Source organism: Cebus imitator, unplaced genomic scaffold (assembly GCF_001604975.1).
Source record: "Cebus imitator isolate Cc_AM_T3 unplaced genomic scaffold, Cebus_imitator-1.0 Scaffold179, whole genome shotgun sequence".
Lineage (NCBI taxonomy): Eukaryota > Metazoa > Chordata > Mammalia > Primates > Cebidae > Cebus > Cebus imitator.
This window is the reverse complement of record NW_016107494.1, coordinates 4,121,325-4,139,390: the sequence shown is the minus strand read 5'-3', so window position 1 is coordinate 4,139,390 and position 18,066 is coordinate 4,121,325. Positions and strand designations below refer to the sequence as shown.

Below are 18,066 nucleotides of genomic sequence, written 5' to 3'. Positions count from 1 at the left end.
GGGGTTTCACCATGTTGACCAGGATGGTCTCGATCTCTTGACCTCGTGATCCACCCGCCTCGGCCTCCCAAAGTGCTGGGATTACAGGCTTGAGCCACCGCGCCCGGCCCTTATTCCATTTTTTTAAATGGAAAAGGTAGACTATTGTCAAAATTATTTTCTACCTTTTTTTTTTTAACTTTACTGATATTTGCTAACTCTTACTTAATTCCAAAATTTCAAATGTCCCTCATCAATTGGCCACTCTTCTAAATGCAAGTGCAACACAGTTCTGCTTAGGTTGGAGGGAGCGGTTGGTGGAAGGAGGGCTTTCTTCCCATGGAAGTTCAGATTTTTCTTTCAAACCAGATTGGGTTTTTGTGCTAGGTGGCTTGGCTGCATCCCTGCTGGGCTGGGTGTCCAAGATTACATGTGACATCATCAGTCCCTGTCCTGGGAGTGAACCTGATGGTGGAGAAGCTGTTAAGTTCCCACAGGAAGCAATTCATGCCTGTAAAGAACCTCTTGGTTCTTTGTCAAGAGATGCAGTGGGCCCAAGAGACCGCTGGGGATTAGATCTAGGGGCTGGTGAGGGTTCTCTTTCTCCTGCCTGTCCCTCAGAAATAACCAAATCCATAGCAGTGATGACCCCCACTTCTCTGGCGAGGGCCCCATTTCCAAGTGCGAGGGAAAACCCAGGGTCCCCTGCCCAGTATAGTCAGGAAGGAAGAACTGAATGGTGGGACAAGCCTGGAGTCCTAGGTTTCCTGGGCCTGGGTTTGAATCCTGAATCTGCTCTGGACTCTCCAGGTAACCTTGGGTCACCAACTCAGCTTCTAAGAACTTTAAAGTTCCCTGAGCAAACCTCACAGAAATGGTTAGGGTTCAATAAAATAATGCATTTGAAACATCATGTGGCATTGGTCTTCTTACAGGATTTTCACTTAGCCCAAGTCTGGCCTTCCCTCTGGCAAGTGGTTCTCAATACAAGTGGTGTTACCTCTTAAGGAGCGCACAGTAAATGTGTAGGATGGTTTTTAGTTGTCAGGGTGCTGCGGGGTGGCACCAGCATTAAGTAGCTCCAGACCTGTCCCTTAAAGTGCAGGCATGTCTTGCAATCACAGCTTTGCACTCTGCATGGCTTTCAAACCTATGCCACACATCCATGATTCTGTTCATGACTCCCTGAGATCAGAACATAATTTCACTTTGCAAAGGAACACAGGACATTTTTTTTTGCATGGTTTTAACATACCTGAAAATTTCCAGGAATACAACTGTGTAAATTGATGAAAACTATACCTTGGGATATTTGAACTTGGCCAAGAGAGGTTCGCATTTTTGAAAACTGTATTCCTGACGACAATGCTCTTTGTGGTATCTGGGTCACCCACCGTAAGCATCACATCATGGTTATTTCAATGTGTAAGGATGTGTGTGTGTTTGTGTGTGTGGGACTATTTATTCACACACTTATTTAATATACTTATTTACCTTTTATTTCAAAATGTCAAATATAAAGTGTTGACAATATTCAGTATTGTCGTATTTCCTGTAAATCCAGCCGTACGTGTTGTAAGTGGGTACATGAGAAGATGTCATCAGTTAACTGTATCTTCTAGTATGGTTATGCCTATTTACATATTGAAAACATCTGCTTTTAAGAGACTTTATATTAGAGTGAAGACATTATATTGATATATTATACATGTTATATGTTAATATTAATATATTATAGAATTATATTAATATTTGGAAATTATATGTATAAGAAAGTTATATTACCTATAATTTTCATTTGGGATCATAGTAAAGGCAATATAAACTCTTTGCTATAAAAAGGGATTTGGAGCTTGATAGGGTCAAGAAACACTGCTCTTGGAAGAACAAAAAGAATTTCATCCAAGAGGGGAGGAATCTCAGGGGATTCTTATTTCAGGGCCTTAGAGCAATCCTACAGCAATCAGGTTTATGGGAAACCTATACCTTGTGGAGTTTCCTTAGAAGTTCTGCCAAACCCCCAAGTGTGAAGGGACTCACCTGTTCCCCTGTGTAAAAAGCAGAGTCGCACCAGTTTCCAACCTGACATTCTGTTTCTGAGTTTGTGCAGGGCATTGTACCTCTGTCTCTTCTAACCAATAGGGCCTTTGAGCCCACAGGAAGGGTCTGAAGGCAGACCTCCAGCAAGCCTAGGGGACTCAAGAAGCAAGTCTCATGGGATGCTTCTACATTCTAAGGGTGCCACAGCTGGAGGAGAGGCAGGCAGAGGAAGGCACAGCCAGGCAGTGGCCAAGGTACGGGAGTCCAGGAAGCACTCACCACCTGCAGGGGGCACCACCTGGTCCAGCAGCTTCATGCTGGTCCGCTTCCAGATCTTCTTGATGATGGCCCGCAGCTCCTCGTTGGCTTGTTCTAGGTTCCCTGCAGAGCGGAAAGGATCCTCAGCCCCTGGGTGGGCCTCTGATGGGCTGGGTCCCTCTGCGTAAGGTAGGAAGCCACAGATGGTGGCATCTGCCCCACGCAACCCTGACTCATCAGTTTCTTTCTCTTTTGCTTCACTTCTCCCCAGTCTTCCCATTTTCCACCTCCTTTCTCTTCCCCTTCCTCTCTCCATCTTCCTTCTTTCCCCTTTCCCTCTCCTGCATTGTCCAATGCCATCCCTCTCCCCTTCCCCGTGCCTGTGGCTCAGGCCAGCCAGAGGGCCCCTCTGCTGACACTCAGTGCTCTTCCTTGTAGACTGAGCCCAGCCCCTAGGCAGCAACAAAGGCGACCATGTGCTCAGCAGCTGGAACATGCATGGCCCTGCCATGGGCAGTGGAGGACAGCTCCCTACGGGTGGCATTTCTCATGGACCTCCTTAGGCAGCCACAGGGGACACGGATGATTGGAGGGTACATCTGTCAATGAGGGCCCTGTCCTGAGTTCCCCTACTTAGATATCTGTCCCATGCAGCCTCTGGCGTCCTGGCTTTACAGTGGTGTAAAAGGAAAGCTGAGACCTACAGCTGTGAGCAGATGTGGAGGTGGGATTCTAAGATGCTCCACACCAGGGCACACATGTTGCCAAAGCCCTGGCCCCTGACCATGATAGATTTTGCTCCTGAGACTAGGTTATATGGCACACAGCACCTATGGCCTAAGACAGAGAGGTCAGGTGGGCCTGACCCAGTCACATGATCCCTTTAAAAGCAGAGTTCTCTCCAGCTGGCCTGGAAGAAAACAAACACTCATGTGGGCTGAACTAAGAGAGGCAGCCTCTAGGAGCTGAGCGGGTCCCCAGCTGTCAGCCAGCAGGAAAGTGAGGACCTCAGACCTACAATTGCAACAGATGAATTCCACCAACAATGAGATCTCCCCCAGAGCCTCCAGAAGAGACCACGGCCTGATCAGTATCCTGGATTTGCCTTATGAGAACCCAGCTTCACCACTGCTGGACTTCTGACCTGCAAACCGTGAGCTAATAATGAGGTGTCTTTTTAAGCTGAAAAGCTTGTAGTAAATTTGTTTCACAGCACTAGGAATGTTCCACATTCAACCATGATACTGGACTGCTGGTCTTATGTGAGAGCAGTAGGGGATGTTTACTGCTCTTGCCTAGGACCAGCAGTTCAGTATCATGGTTGAGGGCTCTCATGTCAGACTGCCTGCGTTCAAATCCACCTCTGGGGTCACAGGGCAGAGCATGCAGAGGTGGCAGTGGAGTGAGTGACAGAATCCCGAGCTCCCTGAACGTCAGATCCAAACAGGACCTGAGGTCAGGGGATGACTCCCGGGCCTACCAGCTATGCAGGTGATCGATCCCCTTCATGGGAGAGGCAGCTGGAGGTTTCTGACAAGCAGTGAAAGATCCTAACACATATGGTATTCAAATATACTTAGCTTCAGCACTGGGCTGAAATAGTGTCCTTCCAAAATTCATGTCTGCCTAGAGCCTGGGAATGTGGCCTCAGTTGGAAATAGGATTTTCACCAATGTAATTAGTTAAGATGAGGTCACCCTGGATAAGGGTGAGCCCTAAATCCAACATGGCTGGTGTCCTTATAAGAAGAGGAGGGGACACAAGACCCCAGGGACTACGTGAAGATGAAGGCACAGATGGCGATGCTGCTGTGAGCCACCAGGCATCGTCCACAGCCCTCAGAAGCTGGGAGAAAAGGTGGAACAGATTCTCCCCAGATCCTCCAGAAGAAAGCAACACTGCTGATACCTGAGTTTTAGACCTCTGGCCTCCTCAACTGAGAGAAGAATTTGCTCTTGTTTCAAGCTGCCCAGTTTGTGATCATTTGTTACAGCAGATCTAAGAAATTAACACACCTTCCAAAAGGACCTTTCATTTTTTTTTAAAATCACACCTTAGTTTATCTTCATAATGGTCTATGTAATTGTGGAAGTTCACTGACAATTGTTTCATGTCATCTAAGTATTTTTCAATATCTTCCTTCTATATTTCAAGAGAAAAAGGCTTGTTTGGCTTGGTAGTGGACTTGGGGTGAGAGATCTGGTTCTCGGAAGTAGGTGTTAATTTCTCCCCAATTCCCGCCACTCTGAGAAGTCTGAAGGGCGAGGACTGATGTAAGCCTTATCCTCACAAATGTAGATGTCTTCTCACATTTCTTTCTAGTTGCTTTTAAGACTTGACATTGTCTTCCTTTCTTAAGATTTTACCAAGTTTGTGGAGGGCAGGCCCTTTGGAAGCTGTTCTGAAATGTTTCTGTGTTTAAAAAGATAGTCCTTAGCTCTTGACATGATTGTAGTTCTCACATGGCTGGCTTCTCTCCTTTTCTCTGGAACTCCTATTTCCTCAAAACTGGGCCTCTGCATTTGATTGGTCAGTCTTTTGCATTGTTACTAGCTACTGGTCTTCCTTAGCTGGCATGTGGTTTGCTTTGACAGTGAACCTTTGACTCTGCTGAATCCTTGCTTCCATACCTCCCTGCCTGTTCTTCCTCCACAGCACAAAATCTTACATCCGTAATTTATGTCAAGCTTTAAGTATTACAGCATATTCCTCCTGAGAGTCATCATATCGCCTCTCCTTCCCTTTGAACATAGGGTAGTAATACTCTTTGTAGAAAATTTGGAAAGTAAAAAAACTAAAGGAGTAAGGTAGAAGTCACTGCTGATCTTTCTACTCATGACAATCAATATTAACACAGTAACACATTTTCTTCCCAGTTTTCTTCTGTGTTATGTACACATGTGTGCATAAAATGTGTGTTTTGGCTGGGTGCGGGGTGGCTCACGCCTATAATCCCGGCACTTTGGGAGGCCAAGGCTGGCAGGTCATGAGGTCAGGATATGGAGACCATCCTGGTCAACATGGTAAAATCCTGTCTCTACTAAAAATACAAAAATTAGCTAGATGTGGTGGCGTGCTCCTGTAATCTCAGCTACTCAGGAGGCTGAGGCAGAAGAATCGCCTGAACCAGGCAGTTGGAGGTTGCAGTGAACCAAGATCACACCACTGCGACAGGGCAAGACTGGGTTTCAAAAAAAAACATGCGCGTTTTAGTTTTCTGGTAGTCAGAAATCAGCCTATTTATGTCCATTTCAGATTGAGTGATTGCATTGGCTACTGATGGTATATTTTTTTAGCCTTTGCTTTTTTTTTTTTTTTNTTTTTTTTTTTTTTTAGTTTAGTAGCAAAACTTGTCCTATTTTTATTTTTAATTTAATTTGATTTGATTTTTTCAGACAGTGTCTTGCTCTGTTGCCCCAGGCTGGAGTGCAGTGGCACGATCTCAGCTCACTGCAGCCTCTATCCACCTCCTAGATTCAGGTGATTCTCCTGCCTCAGCCTCCCGAGTGGCTGGGACTACAGGTGCTCACCACCATGCCTGGCTAATTTTTGTATTTTAGTAGAGATGGGGTTTCACCATGTTGGCCAGGCTGGTCTTGAGCTCCTGATCTCAGGTGATCCACCTGCCTCAGCCTCCCAAAGGGCTGGGATTACAGGCATGAGCCACTGTATCTGGCCCTTAGTTTTATTTTTTAAAAATCAGCTCATTATTTTGACTTTTGGTGGATTGGTTCTCATTTCCCTCCATTTCAAATGTTTCTGTAATTTTTTGGGAGGATCTAACTGAGAGAAGGCCCATCTCTGGTCTGTTCAATGAATTAAATTCCCAGGTGTCATCACCTTTCTCTAGCCTACAAATGAAGCAACTGAAGTAGAGACAGAGTAAATGGCTCATACTCTTGTCATTAGTGAGAGAGCAGGGACTCAGATTCCATCTCCCTGCCCAGGGCTCCTTCTGTTTCCCCAAAGGAAAAGACTGATGGACAGCCTGCACTTTAAGCTGGAAGCGTGGGAAGGGGAAAGAAGCATACTGCTTGTCTCATCCGTGTTTTCTCTAATTACTACATGGTTGGGTTTGAATCATCTCTGTAGCTGGTTCAAAATGCAGATTACTTGGCCCCACGCTCAGGGAGCTGGCTTCAGCAGATCTGTGGGGTGCCTGGGACTCAGTAGCTTAAACAGGTGTGCACAGCTGATTCTGCAGCAGGTGGTCTTTTGACCATGCTCTAAGAAACACTAGATGGGCTAAGGCTAGACACTCTTGGAGAGAAATGGCATCTTCTGAGGTATATTTAATACAGCCTTTCCCACAGTGGTTCGCAAACTCTTATCCATTGTAAAGTGGGCAGGTTATCTCACTCAGGCTGCTGCTAGCCTTAGGGTGCCTTGTGAAAACTAGAAGGGCCCCTCCTGGTGGACACAGCCCTGAGGGAGCCCGGTCTGACTAGGTGGCACAGGTGAGGTCTGAATCCTCACCTGTCGGCCAGCTGATAGCCTTGAGCCAGGCTCAGCTGACACGATGTGTGCAGTGACCTCCACCACAGTCACTATGTCCCCATTCCCAGATGTCTTCATAGCACTGTCCTAATAATTTAAAGAGTTGCGTGTTTGAGACCCCTGCCTGTAGCCAGTGTAAGTCCTTTTAGACAGGGGTTGGTCCTGCTTCAGGGAACACCCGTCTCTTCCTGTTTTGTGAGCTATACCCTCTGACTTAAGACACTTCCCAGAATGCGTCCCAGAGTTTCATGGAAAGCTAGAGTTCAAAATGAATAAGCTAGAGCAAGCTTGTCCAACCCACAGCCATCAGCCACCTGCGGCCCAGGACAGCTTTGAATGTGGCCCAACACATATTTGTAAACTTTCTTAAAACATTGAGGTGTTTTCTTTTCTTTTCTTTTTTTTTTTTTTAAGCTCATCAGCTATCGTTAGCTATCGTTAGTATATTTTATGTGTGACCCAAGACATTCTTCTTCTTTCAATGTGGCCTAGAGAAGTCAAAAGATTGGATACCCCTGAGCTAGAGGCAGGGAGGCCATTCAGGAAGCAAATAAGTCATGAGCAGGCTGGGGCCCTGTGACATCCTGGAGCACAGGTTACTCTCATATCGCTGCTCGGAAGCTGTCTGGGGCAGGAAGGTCCCTCGAGCGCTTTGCAGGCTGCTGAACTCCTCTCTGATTGTCTGCTAGACTGGCTGAGTGGCTCTCCAAGTGCCCACAGGTGCCCTTACCTTCTGTTTTGATCCTCAGGGCCGTCCTGACCAGAGCAAACAGGGTGGCATTGAACATGACCGTCCCGTCGCTGTTCAGAGGCATGTTCATGGAGACCAGGCGCTGCAGGGGAAGGGGGGAAAAGCTGGTGATGACGGCAGGTGGTGCTTAGGGGACCACAGAACACCATGGCAGAGTGATATGGTTTGGGTCTGTGTCCCTGCCCAAATCTCATGTTGAACTGTAATCCCCAGAATTGGAGGTGGGGCATGATGGACGGTGACTGCATCATGGTGGTGGATTTCTCACAAATGATTTAGTACCATCCCCTTGATGAGTGAGCTCTCATGAGATGTGGTTGTTTAAAAGTGTGTGGTCCCTCCCCCTTCTCTCTTGCTCCCTGTCTGTCCGTGTGACACACCTGCCTCCCCTTTCCCTTCCACCATGATCGGAAGCTTCCTGAGGCCTCCCCAGAAGCAGAATGCTCGTGCCATGCTTTCCATACAGCCTGCAGAACTGTGGGCCAGTTAAACCCATTTTCTTATAAATTACCCAGTCTCCACTATTTCTTTATAGCAGTATAAGGATGGCCTAATACACAGAAGATGCTGGGGGAGACACAGCTTGTGTGGGTGTTGTTGGAGTAGGCAGGGAGTGAATACTCCCTGAAGCATTCCAGGGAGAATCTTGCCTTCACCATAACTACTTTTGACACTCATCACAGAGTGGGAAAGGTATGAAATTTGTCCTCATTAGACCCTCACTTCCACAAAAGGATGTGAAGCCCACCCAACCTTGCGCCCCGCTTGAAAGCCTGCTCAGGCATGCAGGTGTGCTCTCCACTGGCAGCAGAGGCCAGCTGCACGCCATCATGTGCTGGGAGCCCACCTGTCAGGCAGCATTTGTCCACAGCCCAGAGAAAGGATCACAGGAGCTTTGCCTGCAGGAGATGCTGCCTGTCCTGTCTATTGACAAATACGCTTCTGCATCAAGCCGGAGCAGATGCTTGCTGATACTGGGTAGTGCTATCTTACCTTCTTCTTTGCAAGGGCACCCCCAAAACAGGCTTCCCTGGCACTGAAGGCTCTGGTGTGGGGCTCTCAGCATGCACTGGGCCATGATGAGGATGTGAGATGTGAAGATCATCATGGCGTCCATGCTACAGGAACGCTCAAGGCGAGCTGTTTGTCTGCTAACACGGTGACCTCCTGCTAATCTCAGTGTCTAGAAGGGTTACGCTTTTCCTGAGTGACCAGATGTTGGTGACCTGAACCTCATGGACAGTGAGAACTGTATCATGGCCACTGGAAAGTTTCACACCCAGGCTTCAGCCGGCCCAGGCCCACCCTGAGGTACATGAACCCCCTCCAAGCTGCACCCCTCCACCGACCCTCGCTTTGCATGGTGTTTGCACCTTGCATTTATTTTATGCTCCCTTTTTCTGATATTTTCTGTGCGCTTGGAAATCTCTTAAAATCTGTTTTTTGGAGCAGAGTGGAGGCACACCTGAGAAGAAACTCAGTGAACAGGGCACAAGTAGATGGTTCTGTGTGCCCTCGATCTGTGTTTTCCGTGAATGGATTCTCACAGGGCTGAACCCTCCTGCCTCTGAGTTTCCTCCTCTCTCTATCCCTCTGGTCTCCCTTCCCAGCTCTCCGTCAGCTCATTATTGCCCCAACAGGGAGCACAGAATGACTAGGGTGGAGAGGAGGGGAGGAATAGAAATGACACTCTTTTTAGGGTCACGGTCTCACTAAGGAATCTGATTAAAGTGAGAAATCCTCCCCCTGGTAAAACTTTGTATTTTAGTGATTTTACGTACAATTTTAGGACTCACAGACCCCTGAAGTCAATGCCTGGACTCTCTAATGGCCCTCCAGCTCCAGTAAAAGAACTCCTAACCCCTCTAGCCTAGGCTGAGAAGTCTCCCATCCCAGGGTGCCTGGATGGTGCAGTGGGATGGGCTGAACAAGCCCTTTATCCAGAACTGGGCTCCTGGCTCACTGGGACATGAGGCATTCACTCTGTTATTCCCTTATGGAGTCTGCGGACTTAGAGCTGGAAGCACCCTTAAGATGTAATCTGGCTCAGGCTCCTTCCTTTAGGCCTAAAACTAGTATGTTCTTTCCCTTAGAGGATCACAAGAAATGGGCACTTTGCCTACCCTGTTTTCTCTCTTCCTCCCATGAACCCAGTCATCTCTTACTTTGCAAGCCACACGGTGAGGGCACAGCTTCCCAAAACCTAGTGGGGGCTGAATCCGCCGGAGAAGGGTCACCACGTCCAGGTGTTTGATACGACCCCTGGAACAGGAAGGAGAAAGGAGAGGAGGGACAGAGCATCAGAGAGTCATGGTCTCTGCTAGCAGCTCAGGACACATGCACCTGAGGGGTACAGCCCACTCATATGGGGAACGCTGCATGGTGTGGTGGCCCAATTAGTTGCACTCAGTGCAGAGTTGCAGAACTGCATGACACAGCCCCAAACCAATACACACGTTTAGATTTTAATGAGTAATTTTCTGCCCATGCTATGTTCAAGGTGGAAGGGATTTTAGCAGCACAACGGAATTCTCAATATGTACTTGATGATTGAATGAACTAACCTTTAAACCAAAAGGTATTTACTGAGGGTCAGTCAAATGATCTTTAGACCAGAAGCAGGAATGGAGTCAAGATTTTCCCCATCCCACATATCCTAACTTCAACACTTACTAGTTATTCCTGATACTAGAATTTCCTATCCTTCCATTCAACTGAATATTGCATATGTAAATATATTTTGAGATGGAGTCTTGCTCTGTCACCCAGGCTGGAGTGCAGTGGCGTGACATCAGCTCACTGCAACCTTCACCTCCTGGGTTCAAGCAGTTCTCGTGCTTGGCCTCTGGAGTAGCTGGGACTATTAGCATGTGTCACCATGTCTGGCTAGTTTTTGATTTTTAGTACAGATGGGGTTCACCATGTTGGCCAGGCTGGTCTTGAACTCCTGGCCTCAAGTGATTCACCCACCTTGGCCTCCCAAAGTGCTGGGGTTACAGGTGTGAGCCACCATACCTGGCCTAGTAGATATATTCTTGACTTTGAGGTGCTGGGCCTTGTCCTGCTGGACCTTGACCCTTCACCCTGGGGTTTGATGCAGTTCAGTGTTTCCAGTTGATCCACGCAGTGTTGGCCCACCTCGAACCCCTTCTGTAGGTGTGGTCAGCTATACCCTCTCTCAGCTTGGGGAATCAGGATTTCCCTCTGGGAACTTACTTGGCTTCAGGGTCATACTCTGCCCAGATTCTTTTAAACTCATCCAAGTGGTGGGGACCAAGGATGGACCAGTCCCTTGTCAGGTAGTCAAAGTTGTCCATGATGACAGCTACAAAGAGGTTGATGATCTGTGGGAAACAGTACCATGAAGTGCTCTGAGAAGACATTCCTACACACCTGCCTCTGGAACCCCCTTGCCAGCCAGGGCCCATAGATGGCAGAAGCCAACATTTCTAAAGACCAGTAATCCATCTTGCCAGTCTTAGAACTACCAGTCTTGGGTCTCTTGGACATAACCTTGACACAGCTTCCCTGAGAGTTGCGTGGGATGAACCCACATCTGGGCTACAGCTTCCCTCCTACTGAGCTGCTGGGTAGGGCTGCCCAGGAGGGGGACTTTATCCCCTTTCCCTCACTCCTCAGCAAGATGCTAAAAAGCATAGTTCTTTCTAGGCCTCCGAATGTCCCCTTTGTCCTCTGGGACAATGCCACTATGACAAGAGCCAAGAATGGGCAAGCAAGATGCTGGTGGCGCTCACTCTGGCCCAGGGCTTTCTGCCTTTCTCTCCATGTGGCTGGACACTCCTGCCAACTTAGTCTTCCCAAGCCAGCTCCTCTGATGGGGTTGCCCTGACCATGAGCTGCAGAGATGGAGGGCTCAGGCTGCCCTGGAACTGGGCACTCATGACTGGTAGCTGTTGAGTCCCCCGTCGGCTTACCAGGAAGGCACAGAGCATGTAGAAGCTGATGAAGTAGAAGACGGCAAAGCTGCTGCCACAGGGCGTTTCACCCTCCGTGCTGTTGCTGGGCTCAGACTCTGGAGCACACTTCTTGCCTGGCATGCAGGCCAGCATGATGTCTTGCCAGGCCTCCCCAGTGGCACACCTGGAGGGGAGGGAGAGCCCACAGCCATGCAGCCCATCCTATAGACTCCAAGGAGGGCCCTCTCATCCTTCCCCACCTTTCCCTTTCCTCCTTCCCCAGAGGGAATTACTAAAATGAACTCGATGTTCATCATTCTCCAAATGCTCTGGTATGTTCACTAAATATGCAAACACACAGCATTATTTTGGAGATTTAAAAATTTTACATAAACAGTAACAAATTGCACGTTTTCTGAAAACTTGCTGTTTTTGCAATCCACGCGATGTTTTTGAGACTTAGCGCTTTGGATGTATTTTAGTTCTAGTTCTTTCACCTTGACTGCTGTATAGTATGCTACATGAACGTACCATAAAAAAAATCCACTGTCCTGTTAAGGAACATTTAGGTTTTTCATTTTTTCTTTTACTAGGACAAATAACACTGCAATAAACATGCAGGTTTATATCTTGGGTATACACTTAGAAGTGGGATTGCCAGTTAAAGTACATGTATCTTCATTTTTACTAGATATTCCATGTTTGTCCAACTTAGACTCCTATTACCAGTGTAGGAGACATGACATTACCGTACAAACTCATCAATTCATTAGTGAATTGTTTTAAATGTTGCTCATATAATGTGTGTGAGACAGGTCACTGCTGCTTTAATTTGGTTACAAAATGATTGATTAGTGGGTTGAGAATTTAGATATTTATCTTCCGTTAAATTGCATGTTCATATTTTTGCTTGTTTGATTCAGGTTGTTTTCTTGCTCGTTTGTAGGGTGCTTAAGATATTCTATTCTCTATTCTTTTAAAAAATTTCAATAGTTTTTTTTGCAACAGGTAGTTTTTGCTTACGTGAACAAGTTCTTTAGTGGTTAACTCTGAGATTTGGTGCACTCATCACCCAAACAGTGTACACGGTACCCAATGTGTAGTCTTTTATTCCTGACTGTCGTCCCACTCTTCCCCGAGTCCCCACAGTCCATTATATCATTCTTATGCCTTTGCATCCTTACAGCTTAGCTCCTACTTATAAGTGAGAACACATGATATTTGGTTTTCCATTCCTGTTACTTCACTTAGAATAATGGCCTCCAAGTTCATCCAGGTTGCTGCAAAGTCCATTATTTTATTCCACTTTATGACTGAGTAGTATTCCATGGTGTATATACGCCACATTGTCTTTATCCATTCATTGGCTGACGGACATTTAGGTTAGTTCCATATCATTTTTTCTTTCTTTTTTTTTTTGAAACAGAGCCTAGCTCTACCACCCAGGCTGGGGTGCAGTGGCACAATTTCAGCTCACTGTAACCTCCACTTCCTGGGTTCAAGCGATTCTCCTTTCACCTGCCTCGGCCTCCCGAGCAGCTGGGATTACAGGCATGCACCACCACACCCTGCTAAGTTTTGTATTTTTAGTAGAGATGGGCTTTCACCATGTTGGCGAGGCTGGCCTTGAACTCCTGACTTCAAGTGATCCGCCTGCCTTGGCCTCCCAAAGTGCTGTGATTGCAGGCCTGAGCCACCACACTCAGCCTGTTCCATGTCTTTCCAGTCGCAAATTGTGCTGCCCTAAATATGTGTGTGCATGTCTCTTTCATATAATGACTTCTTTTCCTTTGGGTAGACACCCAGTAGTGGGACTGCTGTATGGAATAGTATAGTATATCCCTTTTAGTTCTTTAAGGAATCTCCATACTGTTTTCCATAGTGGTTGTATTAGTTTATATTCCTACCAGCAGTGTAAAAGTGTTTCCTCTTCACCACAACCTTACCAACATCTATTATTATTATTTTTTAAATTATAGCCATTCTTGCAAGAGTAAGGTGGTATCTCATGGTGCTTTCACGTCAATTCTTAATTCTTCGTTAGTTGTATGCAACAGAAATATCTTCTTCCAATCTGTGACTTGTCTCTAGCATTATTTTTAATTTTTTTAATTTTTTTTAATTTATTTTATTTTATTTTTTTGAGACAGAGTTTCGCTCTTGTCACCCAGGCTGGAGTGCAATGGCGCGATCTCGGCTCACCGCAACCTCCGCCTCCTGGGTTCAGGCAATTCTCCTGCCTCAACCTCCTGAGTCGCTGGGATTACAGGCACGCGCCACCATGCCCAGCTAATGTTTTGTACTTTTAGTAGAGACGGGGTTTCACCATGTTGACCAGGATGGTCTCGATCTCTTGACCTTGTGATCCACCCGCCTCGGCCTCCCAAAGTGCTGGGATTACAGGCTTGAGCCACCGCGCCCGGCGTCTCTAGCATTATTTATGGTGTATTTTGGTGAATCTAAGTTTTTTATTTCAGCGAGGTCAAATTTATAATTTTTTCCTCTATGTTTTGTGCTTTTTGGATCTTGTTTAAAAAATCCTTCCCTATTTTAGGTCATAAAGACATTCTTTTCTGTGTTCTTCTAAAGGTTCTAAAGTTTAGTTTTTCACAATAACTTATTAACTTGAAATTTACTTTCAGGTTTGATATGAGGTAGAAATATGCTTTTTTTTTTTCTGTATAGATAAGTAATTTTATTAATACTATTTATTGAATAGTACACCTTTACCTACTTAATTGGAATATTTCTTCTGCCATGAGCTGTATTTTCATAGGTGTGTGGGTCTCGTGCTAGTTTTTGCATTGCATTCCTTAGGTTTATTTGTTTATCTTGGTACTGATGTACTGTGTTGTCTTCATTCCTATAGCCTTATAGTAAGTCCTGCCCTCTCACAGAGCAGGAGGCCTTCCGACTTGTTGTTCTTCAACATTTGTCTTGGCTATTCAGTTTCCTTTTCTATTCCACAGACACATTAGAATCAGTTGCAGGCTCTATGAGTAATCCTGTTGGGAGTTTTATTAGAATTGCTGAGATATCTATTAATTTGGGGAATCCTGACATCTTTATGATATTAAGTCTCCTGGCCAGAAATGTGGCATATCTCTCCTTTTATTTTGTTGTACCTTTAAAATGGTATAGTTTCAACATTATGTTTTAAACGCTGTATCTGTTTGCTGCTGATATAGAGGGAATACAATTAATATCATATTACAGAATATTTGCTAAGCTCCCCTCTTAGTTTTAGCAATTTTCTGTAATTTTTCTTGTATATATACACAGGCTATCAGTTTTTTTGGCATTTAATTTTGTTTCTTCCTCTCCAATTCTTAGCCTTTGCTTTATTTTTCTTGTCTTGTTTTATTGGGCAAGAGTTACAAAATACTAATATTGAAAAAATAATAGCATAAGATCTTGTCTATTATATTTCTAATTAATTATTACCAGTACAGGAAAGCAATTATTTTTCTTTGTTAATATTTTAATCTTCCACTTTATTAATTGTGTTGTCATAAAAGGTTCTTAGTTAATTTGCATAGATTTTCTACTTGAATTAGCCTATTGTCTGCACACAATGACAGTTATGTGTGCATATTTTCATATTTATAACTGCTTGCTTTTTAATCTTTTTCTTATTGGCATTAATTTTATATTAGTCTTACGGGATGAGTGAGGAGGTTTTCTACAGCTTTCTGTCCCTGGAAAGTTTATATAACATTGTAATGATCAACTATTTCATAGACCTCACAAATAAAAATATTGAATGTTGGGCTTTTTCAAAGGCTAAATTTTTGACTACCTTTTCAATTTATGTTGTAGTTTTCTTCTTTTATTCTTAAGATAACTTTATAATTCCTTTTTTCTACATAAAAGCGTCTGCTTCATTTAGGTTTTCAAATATATTGTCATAAATTTGTTCATGATCTCTGTCTTCTTATTTCAATCTGATATTATTTGTCTGCCACTTTTAGAAAAATCTTGTGTGTGTGTGTGTGTGTCTGTGTGTGTGTGTGTGTGTGTGTGTGTTTAGAGATGGGATGTCACTTCGTCATCCAGGCTGGAGTGCAGTGGAGCCATCTTAGCTCACTGTAACCTCAAACTCCTGGGCTTAAGTGATCTTCCCACCTCAGCTTCTCAAGTAGCTGGGACTACAGATGATTGGCACCACACCTGGGTAATATTTTGATTTTTTATTTTTAGAGATGTTGTTTTGCCATGTTGCCCAGGCTGGTTTCATACTCCTGGTCTTAAGTAAGCCTTCCACCTCAGCCTCCCAAGTTGTTGGGATTACAGGTGTGAGCCGCCACACCTGGTGAAACTTTTATTTTTGATAGACTGAGAAGCTCTCAGTGGGCATAGCCTCCATGTCTTGGAGATCCGTTCCTGGCATTTATCTTTGGTATCCTTCATTCTCTTGGCCAAAAGTTTAGCATATTATTTGACCTCGTCTTTATTATTATTACTATTTTTGAGACGGAGTCTCTCTCTGTTGCCAGGCTGGAGTGCAGTGGCATGATCTCAGCTCACTGCAACCTCCACCTCCTGAGTTCAAGCGATTCTCCTGCCTCAGCCTCCTTAGTAGCTGGGATTACAGGCATGTGCCAGGCTAATTTTTGTACTTTTAGTAGAGATGGGGTTTCACCATGTTGGCTAGGCTGGTCTCGAACTCCTGACCTCATGATCCACCTGCCTCGGCCTCCCAAAGTGTTGGGATTATAGGCATGAGCCACCACACCTGGTCGTCCTTACATGTTTTTTAGTGTTCTGTTTCTTCAGAGCAATACGTCAGCATTTGTGTTGTAGGACATGTGGAGTGAGAAGATGCTGAGTCTTGGGTGCTCTGGCCCCAGGTTCCTGACATCCTTTGTTTAGGAGCTTACTGACAACGTACTGCTGGACATCGTCTTTACAGAGGAGGAAAAGTTATTGAACTGTGCCATCTTGTTTGGATCCCCGGTGAAAAGGCACAGTAGTATCAGTCAGTCTAGAAATATCCTTCTCTCCCCGCTATCTTTTTTTACAATAACTAAATTAAGAACAGTCAGATTGGCACCAACAGTGCAATCCTGAACAATCTGCTTTCCTTCTCCAGTTCTCCTTGGTCTATGTCAGAATGCCCGTATGCAATAGCAGGTGGACACAACCACAGGTCAGGACATGCCACTTCATAAGGAAGCCATGCTTATCATTGTACCATTGGTTCAGTCCACAGAACCCTTCCATTCTTTACCCAGAGTGGCACAGGCAACTTCTGAGGCCATATGCTTCTCATAAAAGGTATGGTTTGCATTCACTGTCCACTTCAATGAGTTTCTGGCAGCCACTGGCCGGGAAGGTGACCTTCGGCTTCACCTTGAAGTAGCTAATCACCTCTGAGGTGTCACAAAACAGAGGCATGAAATGCTCTTATCATTCTAAAAATCACATCCCCATCTGTAATTATGTTGCTTTTTGCATTCCTGATGTTGTGTTTTTTCAAAAGAATTGGATTTCATGAAGGTTTGTCTGTTTATTGGTCTTTTCAAAGGATCAGCTTTAGAGTTTATTGATAAAATCCATTTTTATTTTATATTTTATTAACTTATGCTTTTATTTTATTTATTTTTTTAAGATGGAGTCTCGCCCTGTTGCCCAGGCTAGAGTGCAATGGCATGATCTTGGCTCACTGCAACCTCCACCTCCCAGGTTCAAATGACTTTCCTGCCTCAGCCTCCCAAATAGCAGGGATTACAGGTACCTGCCACCACACCCAGCTAATTTTTGTATATTTAGTAGAGACAGGGTTTCACCATGTTGGCTAGGCTGGTGTCAAACTCCTGACCTCATGATCTGCCTGCCTCAGCCTCCCAAAGTGCTGGGATTACAGATGTGAGCCACCATGCCTGAACTGCTTTTATTTTTAAAAATGCATTCCTTCCTATTCTGGGGTTATTGTACTATTCATTTCCCCATTTAGTAGCTTATTTAATATAAATCTTTTAAAATAAATAAATAAATTTTAGGCTGTGAATTTTTCTTTGGTGTTGATTGATGCATCTCCTATACTTAAGATACGGTGCTCTGGGTCTCATTTCTAAGTACAGTCCTGTGTCACTTAACAATGTGGAGATGCACGGTTAGGCAATTCCGTTGTTGTGCAAATAGCATACAGTGGACTCACACAAACCTAGATGGTATAGCTACTACCCACCTCGGCCCTACGGCACAGCCTGCTGCTCCTGCGCTACAAACCTATACAGCACGTGACTGTACTGAATATTGCAGGCAACTGGAACACGATGGTTAGTATTTACGTATCTAAACATAGCTAAACACAGAAAAGGAACAGTAAAGACAGAACAGTAAAGAAGATGTAAAGCTAGTGCCCCTGTAGACGGTGATACCATGAATGGAGCTTGCAGGACGGAAGGTTGTTCTGGGTGGGGCAGTGAGTGAGTGGTGAGTGAATGTGAAGGCCTAGGACATGACTGCACACTATGGTACACCACTGGAGATGAGAAACACTGTACACTTCGGCTACACACATTTATAAGAAGTGTTTTTCTTTCTTCAGTAATCAACTTCAGCTTAATGCAACATTTTTACTTTATAAACTTTTTAAACTTTTTTTTTTTTTTTTTTTTT

General features: G+C 44.9%; 1 protein-coding gene across 31 annotated transcripts in view; it reads right to left on the bottom strand.

Annotated features, from left to right (window-relative positions):
* Positions 1-18,066, bottom strand: part of CACNA1C (calcium voltage-gated channel subunit alpha1 C) — a 705,432-nt gene that overhangs the window by 15,513 nt on the left and 671,853 nt on the right. For 16 of the 31 annotated variants that reach the window (XM_017545500.2, XM_017545502.2, XM_037744601.1 and 13 more), the window contains 5 exons: positions 11,461-11,626; positions 10,742-10,869; positions 9,691-9,787; positions 7,505-7,607; positions 2,299-2,400 (listed from right to left, as the gene is read on the bottom strand). In XM_017545500.2, the coding sequence (XP_017400989.1) occupies positions 2,299-2,400; positions 7,505-7,607; positions 9,691-9,787; positions 10,742-10,869; positions 11,461-11,626 (596 nt within the window). Of the gene's footprint in view, positions 1-2,298; positions 2,458-7,504; positions 7,608-9,690; positions 9,788-10,741; positions 10,870-11,460; positions 11,627-18,066 lie in introns of all 31 variants that reach the window. The other 15 variants (XM_017545494.2, XM_017545495.2, XM_017545503.2 and 12 more) reach the window with 1 other exon arrangement.